At 41.9% G+C, this 9,956-nt stretch overlaps 1 protein-coding gene across 3 annotated transcripts in view; it reads left to right on the forward strand.

The window, feature by feature from the left end:
• The window catches only part of NTRK3 (neurotrophic tyrosine kinase, receptor, type 3), a 620,856-nt gene extending 612,884 nt beyond the window's left edge, over positions 1 to 7,972 (forward strand). For 2 of the 3 annotated variants that reach the window (XM_006885182.1, XM_006885180.1), the window contains 2 exons: positions 4,176 to 4,334; positions 7,630 to 7,972. In XM_006885182.1, the coding sequence (XP_006885244.1) occupies positions 4,176 to 4,334; positions 7,630 to 7,815 (345 nt within the window). In that variant the 3' untranslated portion in view covers positions 7,816 to 7,972. The remainder of the gene's footprint in view (positions 1 to 4,175; positions 4,335 to 7,629) is intronic. The other variant, XM_006885181.1, reaches the window with a different exon arrangement.
• The last annotated feature ends 1,984 nt before the right edge of the window (positions 7,973 to 9,956 follow it).

Raw genomic sequence — 9,956 nt, forward strand, 5'->3', positions numbered from 1 at the left:
ACCCAAAATCTCTGTAAATGTTCATTAAAACTAATAAAATTTAATAATAATTAAAAAAAACAAAAAAACATTTTTTAACCTTTGTATTTATTCTTGGATCTGAGATTTGTTTTGAGGTCTAATATGTGACTCAGCTCCACTCACAGAGACTTTAGGGAGTCTCGCTGCTAACCCCAAGGTCACAGCTGTCCAGCAGTCCAGGTTTCCTAGCAGCTCTGCAGGAGGAAGGTGGAGAGTCTCCCACCTGCCTATTTACAACCTCAGCAGCCCTGTGGAGGGTCAGCCAGGAGTTGGTTCTGACCCGATGGAAAGTCACTGAACGGTTTTTTTTTGCTTTTAAGTTTTAATATGTGTTTGGTTTGTAAAAATGGTTTTAACTAAACATCAAACTCACTGTCAGCAAGTTGATGCCAACTCAGGATGGCCCGAGTGATTTAAAAATTAGGAACAACTGTAGGGAGGCTGAAAGATAAAGATGACCACACATAAGCTTCTCTATAAATTTCAATTCATTATTTGTAATTTTAAAATTTTTATTCAGCTCTTAAAGGTGTCTTCTTGATCTGTCAATTTATAACATGTATTTTACTCATTATAATTTTAACTTTGTCTATTTATGACTTGTTTTTACTCTTCATATGTTTTCATTGCTATTTTGATTGGTACAAAGATTCATGGTAATTACAAATGTGACTTTTGTTTAAATATGATCTAAAACTCCTTGTCTCTATTCCATTCTTGGCATTATGAATTTTTAAATTATGTTAATATAGTCAAATGTATTTTCTTTTAATTTTTCATTGCCTTTTTCTACCATTATTTTCATATTTTCTGTTATTTTGTTTACTTTTAACTTTTTAAACTAAAATGCATGTGTCTTTGGTGTTTCTTTTTCTTACAATCGTAAGTGTTCTCTTACTTAAAAGGTAATATAAGGATAGTGCAAGGCCCAGAGCTGTTGTTCATAGCATTACAACTGTGAGTTGTAGTCGACTAATAACAGTACATAACACGAGCAATATAAGGTCCTGGTAGGGGGAGGGGATTGACATAAAAAGTGTAGTCTACTGTTTGGAACCCACCCTGCATTGTCATGGAAAAAATACCTGGGTGAATCCCTAAAAATCACAACCCAGAGAATTCTATGCCACATATCTATTCTATAATACCCAGGGTCAATTTCTTGACAAATGACAACAGCAGTAACCCATTAGTGGTTTTTGTCTGCAGTGATATTATTTACACTTTACTTCTCATTTGCATCTTCTATTAGCTGTGGTCCCTTCTCCCCCTTTTTGTAGTCTTTCTGTTGAACACTTTTTGTTCTACTTTTTTCTTCAAAAATCATTTAGAAATTATATGAACAATTAGTTCATAACAACAACATATGAACTACTGTTCTTCTAGGAACTGTCTAAAAATTTAATAAGTAGTTTTAAGTGTAAAATGATCACCTTCTGTAATTGCCTTTTCTTTCCTTTCTAAAGCAATAAAACCTTTACCAGGAGGTGCAGTGTTTTGTTCTCTTGTACACACGGGTCCTCATGTGTCAAGCTGATCCAACAGCATCTGACAACAACAACAAATTCTATGCAATGTAGTTGAAATGATCTGAAATTTTCACTCCAGATAAATATTGTTAGTAATAGTATTAGAATTATTATTTATATTCTATCTTAATTTTACAGGAAAACTTTATTAGCCATACATTGCCTTTTACTACCCAACTAATAATTATTGTTTAGATTTCAATTGTGTTTTCCTGGCTCTGTATAATGTGTTATGTCTGAGTCACTGTATTTCTTGGATTCTTGTTTCTGTTGTTCTGGGGTACATTCTCCATTAAATTTTGCTTTTTCCGTGATCTGAAAGGCTTTGATTATGATGTTTTCTGCTTGTTCCCCCCTCAAACATTTTTGTCTTGACACCTACTAAAGAACTAGCCTAGTTATAATATTCCAGATTGAAAAATAAATTTCTTTAATTCCTTATTATCTCTTTTGTCCAAAGATGCTTTGAGTTGGTAAGCTAAAGATCATTTCTCTTTCAAGAAACAATATTGCTCATCTCATAAGTCACTCTTTCTTAAGTGTTTATTATTATTTCCCCAACTGGCCCAACATAGAAATAAAATATTCTGTTTTATAGTACAGTAGATTTATAGAGCACTCTTTTTATCAAGGATGAACATTTTTGTACTGACAAATTGTAAGCATTGGCCAAAATGATCCAATTTCTGTTGCTTTATTTACCAATGATATAATTAGCTCCTATGCTTTAATATATGCAATGGATTTCCTTCCATTTATGCTAATGTCTTAGACTGGCCAAGCAGTTAAGAGTACTGTATTTCCTTAATGTTTTTCTCAGAAAAGTGAGCTCTGGATGTCTGCATGCTTAGTCACTCCCACCTGCCCTTGGTTTTCTGGTCAGCACACCTACAAACCACTGCAGTCTTCCTTGGGCTATTTTTAATGAATGACTCATTGCTGGTCTTTGAGACCTAAGAATGGTCATGAGTTCTCTGGGGTTTGTATGATTCCACATTTATGCATTACCTCCTTGCTTTGGGAATTTTTCTGTTCTCTTCACCTGATACATGGAATCCTAAGTCATGGTAAGAAATTCAGAGCTGTGAGATAGAAGTTATAGTTCTACAGGTTAGATTCCATGGAGTATACTGCACTTGGCCAAGGATTCTGGCTCTTGATGGCCTCCCTCAGTGATTCTGCTGGGTTTTCCAACCACATTAGATTTTATTATAGTACCACACTCTGAATACTCTTTCTCCTATCTTACCTTAGTTTCTTAGGGCTGCTATAAATTACCATAAATTGAATGACTCAAGCCAGCAGAACCTTCTTTTCTCATAACTGTGCATGCTTGAAGCTTGAAGCCAAGGAGATGGCAGGGCCCCGATACTTCTGAAAGCTCGGAGGGAGATCCCTCTCTGTCCTCTTCCAGCTTCTGCCAGTTGCGTGCACGTCTATGCTTTGCAGATGCATTACTCCTGTTTCTGCCTCTTTGTATAGTTCTCTTCCTTCCTTTTTTATCTGGGCTTCTCCAAACTTCCTCCCCTTATAAGGGCACCAGACCATAGATATAGGATCCACTTTCATTCTTTATGAGATCATCTTCATTTTTAATACATCTGAAAAAAAATTCTGTATCTCAGCTTCTCAGTGTTACTGTAACAGAAAGACCATAAGTGAGTAGCTTTATGGATCAGAGATTTATTTTCTCATATTTTCTATGAAACAAGAAGTCCACATTGAGAGTGCTGTCTATAAGGAACAGCTCTCTCGCTCTCTCTGTCTCTGGAGGAAAATCCTTGTCTCAAATTCTCCAGCCTTCTTTGCATTCCTTAGAGCCATTTATGTAGTTTGCATCTTACCCCCATTTGGGCATCCTTATTTCTTCTCCTGATGTGGTTGTTGCAACTGTATTAGTCAGGTGTGACAGGTTTAGGACACCTACAGTGTGCCCTACTCTGTTCTACAGTGTGTCACACTACACTGATATGGACTCTTTAACATTACAAAGAAAACCATATCCTCAAATGTATCTCAGGTACAGCATTTAGGAACCCAGAACATATTTTTGTGATGGGGAGGGCACAGTGCAATCTAGAACACTCTATTTCCAAATATGTTTTCATTCACAAGCACTGGAGGTTTGTACATCAGCCCATCTTTTTAGGAGATATAATTTAACCCCTTACACATCTTGTGATTTTTCTTCTCCCCTCACACTTAGTGCCCAGGATGCTAGTTTTGCTCCAGCTTTATCTTTAATTGCTACCCTGGCTGTTTCTAACATCACAGGTGTTGGTGCCAGTGTCTATTCATGCTCTGAAATTGTGGCTCTATTAGAAAAAGAGGGCATCAAAGTATCCCCTGGTTGTGCAGTGGGTAAGAGCTAGGCTGCTGCCTGAATGATCAGCTGCTCAAACACACCAGCTAGTCTGTGGAGCAAGAGACCTGGCAATCTTCTTCCATATAGACTATGGCTTAGAAGATGCTCCTGTGTCCTGTGAGTCACTAGGAGTCAGAACCGACTCAACAGCACACACAAGCAACAACAGAGAGCATCACCATGTGCAGTGTGACAGACCTGACAGATTATGGTCACCTGGTCACTCTGTCTGTCTATGCCTCTCTCTCCTCCCCCCGTAGGTCGGAGGCCACACCATGCTCCCCATCCGTTGGATGCCCCCTGAGAGCATCATGTACCGGAAGTTCACGACGGAGAGTGACGTGTGGAGCTTTGGGGTGATCCTGTGGGAGATCTTCACCTATGGAAAGCAGCCGTGGTTCCAGCTCTCAAACACGGAGGTAAAGAAGGAGGCCAATGGGAAATGGCATTTTTTACTTGTTTTCTCTTGCGTGTGGCCAAAATGTATTTCCAGCACATTTGCCTTTTTAGCCATTTTGACATTTACAATTCATTGTTATTAGTTACCTTCATCCTGTTGTGGAACCATCACCTGTTTCCCAATTTCTTTTATCACCGTAAAATGATGCAATGCCCCATAAACATTGGAAGTTATTGCATAAGGGACACCTGATATTTGGAAAGGCTGATGGGAGTTATGTCAAGTCATGGCTTGGACCCAGTCTGTAAAACATTAAAGTTTTGAGTCAGGAGCATGCTGTACACATAAACAACAGATGCTATGAGGAAGAATTTCTCAGTAAGAAAAAAAAATCATTCGTAGGAAGTTAGATATAAATGTGAAGAAAGTGTAAAATCATCTATCCAGTTTGAAACACAAGTCGATTTTGCTACACTTCAAAATCACCAATGCTTCACTTAGGAAATGGAAACAAAAGAGAAATATGAGTTTTTCAATTGTGCCATCTTGTGGAAACACCTACTACTTAGTATGCATTTAAAAAAGAAATCTAGGTCCCCAAAGGTTTCCTGGTCTCCAGGACCAGGGGTCTTAAAGGACAGGTGACTAGGAAGGCAATGGGCAGATTCTGGATCAAACTACACGTAGAATACCTTCAATAAGAAGAGAACTCAACTAAGTAATAAAGGCCGTTATTGTTGTTATGTGCCCTCGAGTCGTTTGCGACTAGTAATAAAGGCATAATAATAATAAATAGCAGTTATATATAAGTTTTAAATATTTTTCTAATTCTTTATTTTAAATTTACAGCAATATGAAATAATGATAAATGTTAACAGTTGCTGACATTTAGTGCCAAACATTGTTCTAAGCATTTGAGCTGTGTTAACTCACTTAGTTTTTTTTTAAAAAAATGAATAAATAAAAATAACCTACCCTCCCTTAACAGGAAGATGACTTGTTGAGATTCAAGACAAAAGGAAGAGAACTTGTTGGGTTCTTGGAACTACTGACTAGGCTTTCAGAAGTGAGAGTCTCTAGGGAGCAAGTGAGAGTAAGATAAACAAGGGCTCTGGCCACAGGACTCAGGGGTATCCAAAGCGAGCCAAGATGACTCTCAGTAATATCTGGATAAGGAGAACACAGGCTAAAGAGACCTGGTCAAGTTTGTAGATGATGAGAGATTAGATTTCCCAACCCTATAGAAACAGCAGTTCTTTCTTATGGTTTCTTGTTTTATGAGTAAAAGTGAAAAACTTTTAATACTAGGAGATTACCTAAATATTCAAGAAAATCTCTTTGGAAGCTGTGGTCATCTCTGCCCCTAAACAGTACCCAAGACTGAAAGGAAGACATTTATTTAAAACTACACCTCAACATTCACAGACTTTTAAAATATGAAAGAGTTTGCACCAAGCACATCATTATGGCATTTTAAAAAACTGATATTATTATCCTGGGGGTTGAGATTACGGGCAAACACATATACGTTCAAACATGTACACATATACATGAATGCATTCATCCTCATGTTCACATGCTCAAGCACGGCCTTGTGTGGACACAAGCATGTACACATTTAGACTAGACCCTTCTGTATTCACATAAGAATACACACACACACACACACACACACTTGTACATACACATGCATGTAAGCATGTACACACTTACACATGTTCACATATGCACCTTGACCATAGCCTCAAGTTAGTATGGTGGCCCCAGTAAAAAGAAGCTTGAACTATTAATCTTGACAGAAGACCTGTACTGGATATACAGATTAGCCCATGGTAGTAGCATACAAAGTGTTTGGGGACTCTTCTATTTGGTGAGACTTGGCCTTGAAAGCAGGATTCCTTTCTCAGTCACCACCTCCATTCCACCCACCACAGCATCCATATGCTGAGAGCCACTGGTAATGGGTTTCTTAGTGGAAGTTGACGAACTAGATACTATAAAGTGCTTCTGAAGCTCTTATCTGCAGCTGTTACTTCAGCTTGAGTAGGATTTCTTTTCACAGAGGTGAAGGTAATGGAGAGTGGATATGAGGGTCTAATCTTAACAGGGAATATGAGCAGCTGAAGGCATAGCAGGCTGGTGAGGAAATGAACCTGTCAGGCTATCATCACAAGAAACATATTGCAAAGTGGCAATTTAAGGTGCTCACTCAGGACCGGAGGGGCACCCTAGACAAGGCACTTTTTGGGGACACAGAAGAGAAAAAAAACCCCACATTTGTTCAATACTACACTAGAAATTATTCTGCATATTTTTATCCCCGTAGTCAATTTTCAAATGAGGAAACGAAAGTTCAGATTCAGGTTACAAGGTGGTAAAGTTAGGAAGAGAGTAAGAAGACTTACCTGAAATTTGGAAAGAGAAAATTTTGGAAACAAACATTCTAAGTCAGCTAAGCAGTAGCTTTCAGAGCTGAAAATTATCCTCAACTAGAAGCTTCATCCTAAAATGGCCAGTTGGAGTTGGTCCTGCCATGTTTTGTTTTCTTTGTATTCCTCTTTACAGCCTTCCCTTCAACACACAGGGCCATACAGACGTTTTTCTTGATCTTACAACACTGTTAGTGGTGAGCAAGGCAGGTGTTTTAATCCTCATTATACAAAAGAAGATGCTGAGAGCCTGAGAGATTAACTGACCTACCAGAGGTAAATCAAGCAGTTAAGTGTTAAGAAGAACTTTAAACAGAAGAAGCATGCTTTAGACCAAAGACAGGAGGGAGACAGGACCCCAGAGAAAGGGTCCTAAAATGATGGTTCAGAGATTAGCATGTGTGAAGAGACTCTTCCTGAGGGAGGAACTTCTAGGATTAGGGAGCCAAGGGGAGACAGACATAGAAGGGCCCAGGGATACAGAGCACCTTCCTCTGAGAGTCAGACAGGCTCATATGATAAAAAGCAACAGCTCAGAAATTAATCTCATTACCAAAAGGAATAGGAGTGCAGTTGAGGTATTCAGATGAGAATCAAAGCTACAGTCTGTCTTTGAGAGTCAGAGAGGAGTTAAAGGAAAGCTTGGCTCAAGGGGTGGAAAGTAAAGGGCAGCATTGGACTTGATCTGCCACCTTGACTGTTGATTTCAAAACCCAAGCCCAAGAGAGATTAGATACTCAGAGCTGTCTCTTGACCAGTGCTTGCTTTCAGATCTCCTCTGTGCTGAAATGCATCAGTTAAAATGTTGCCTTTTGTTGAGTATGAAGCCACCTGCCCAAGGGTGGCCTTCTTATGCAATATCTCTGTTCTCTCCTGCTTTTACAGGTTATCGAATGCATTACCCAAGGTCGCGTTCTGGAGCGGCCTCGGGTCTGCCCCAAGGAGGTCTATGATGTGATGCTTGGGTGCTGGCAGAGGGAACCTCAACAGCGGCTGAACATCAAAGAGATCTACAAAATCCTCCACGCTTTGGGGAAGGCCACCCCCATCTACCTGGACATCCTCGGCTAGCGGTGGCCAGTGGTCAAGAATTCCTCTTCTGCTGCCTCCTCTTTCCCTGCCTCACATCTCCCTCCTCGGCCACATCACACCTCCTTTCTTCCATCCTTGACTGAAGCGAACATCTTCATATAAACTCAAGTGCCTGCTACACATACAACACTGAAAAGGAAAAGAAAAAAAAGAAGAAAAAAAAAACCCTGTAAGGCAGTTTGGCATATATATATATATATATATATATACACACATATATATATTTATATATCTATCTATCTATATCTACAGAAAGATAACTTTCTTCGCTAAGACAGAAAGAAGCTGCTGATACAGCAGAAAACGACAAGACTTTAACAACAACTCAGAACACCTTGAATTCCATTCATGCAAATGAGGAGTCCCTTTGGCTTAAGCAGTGGCCCACGTGCTCCTTCCACTGTGGCTTCTGAGAGCAGAAGACCCCAAGAGGCAGAGACCACCTTCCCCTGAGGATGGGAGGAGCCTGGGCGGCTGCCAATCACTGCTGCGCATGCGTGGTTCCCCCACCCTCCTTGAGCTCTGCGCAGGCGCAGGGGCAGAGTCAAACCAGTTCATCCTGGAAATGACTGCTGACCAGGGTCCTGTGGACACGGGTCGTGTCCGCCTGTCCATTGCCTCCATGCCCTCTTTTCCTCTTTGTCAAGACCATTTTCTGATGTGTCTACTCTTAAAAAGAGACACTTGATGCTTTTGGGAATACAACGATGGTGCCTACGGGAAAATGCTGACCAAGCACCACCGCGATGTAAGACCTGACCACAGTGGACTGCATCCATCGAGGGGGTCAAACGTGCTCCAGTTTCATGCTAGAAAGGGATGTATCGTCTCTCCTCTGGATGTCACGGACTGGGTCTTCTGGCTTAAAGTACCACAGAAGCAAAGACGCCGCTGGAAGTCTAACCTAACAAGGCGCGCCTGCTGTCTTGCTGTCCTTGGACAGACCCTTCACTTCTCCTGTTCTCAGGCTATGGGAAATTGTGGAAAGAGCCTGGTGGCGCAGTGGTTAAAGGGCTAGACTGCTGTATCACTGGCAGCTCGGCTGCTCTGTGAGCACAAGATGAAGTAGGCTGTTTCCACGAATATTACCTCTTTAGGAACCCCGTGGGGGCAGTTCCACCCTGTCCCAGAGTGTTGCTAGGAGTTGGAATGACTCAGTGGCAGTACGCTGGGCTTGAGTTTGGGGGCGTTAAGAGGGGGCGAGTGTTAAATAGCTACCTTCCCCCTCTGGACTGTCCCATGATAACACAGCAGGCTTTGAAATTCCAAGTAAAAGAGACTGAGCTGCTTACAGCTCATTAGAAAGTAGCCCCTTCCAGGTTCTGTCCATTTCCCATCCTGCTTTCCCTCGCTCTGAGCCCCCACTTTCTGGGTCTCATCCAAGTCCTAGGTAGACCCCACTGACAGAGAAGGGAGCCAAGCTGGGCAGGAGGCTAGGCCAGGGCTGGTTTCAGGGAGCTGGGCAGCCCAGTGGACAGAAGTCAGCAGGGGAGCATCTATTTGGTACCTGCACCCAACCCCTTGCCATTCTCCTCACGTTTCCAGCCCCTGGAAGGATTGATGCATCTGCCTTTGAGCTGTTGTGCAAATGCAAGGGCTGAGGAATCGCTTTTCTGGACTGGGGCCTGAGGAGGAGAGGGGAGGGGCTGAGGCTTCGCTGGCAGAAGTCCAAGGAGTGGTCACTGCCTCGGGCTTGGCATCTTAATGAGGACCGATCCCTACTGGAGAAGAAAGCATCTGGGCCGGGGCCAGCTCCCTCTGCCCCGGCACCAGTGAAATGACTGCCTTCCGGCTGCTGCCAAGGACACAACAGGGTCAAATCTCCAGGCTTCTCTGACACGTGATGAGGAAATGCGGGTGGAAGCCTATCAAGTGACCCCCACCAAGCCCCCTTGCTGAGGAGGAGTGGAAGTCTCTCTTACAGGCCATCCAGCCCCTCCACCTCACCCTAAGCACAGAGCTACCTAACAGACTGGCATTTGCCAAACTGGAGCCTTTGGGAGCCTCTGACCTGGCCCCTTCTCTGCCTTCTAAGGAAACAACTGGCAACTGGGATGTCCTGGCCAGCTGGAAGCAGCTGAAGTGTGGGCATCCCTGTGTGGGGTTCAGGACTGAATGAT

The sequence above is a fragment of the Elephantulus edwardii genome, unplaced genomic scaffold, assembly GCF_000299155.1.
Source record: "Elephantulus edwardii isolate Elephantulus edwardi_28Jun2011 unplaced genomic scaffold, EleEdw1.0 scaffold00041, whole genome shotgun sequence".
Taxonomy (NCBI): domain Eukaryota; kingdom Metazoa; phylum Chordata; class Mammalia; order Macroscelidea; family Macroscelididae; genus Elephantulus; species Elephantulus edwardii.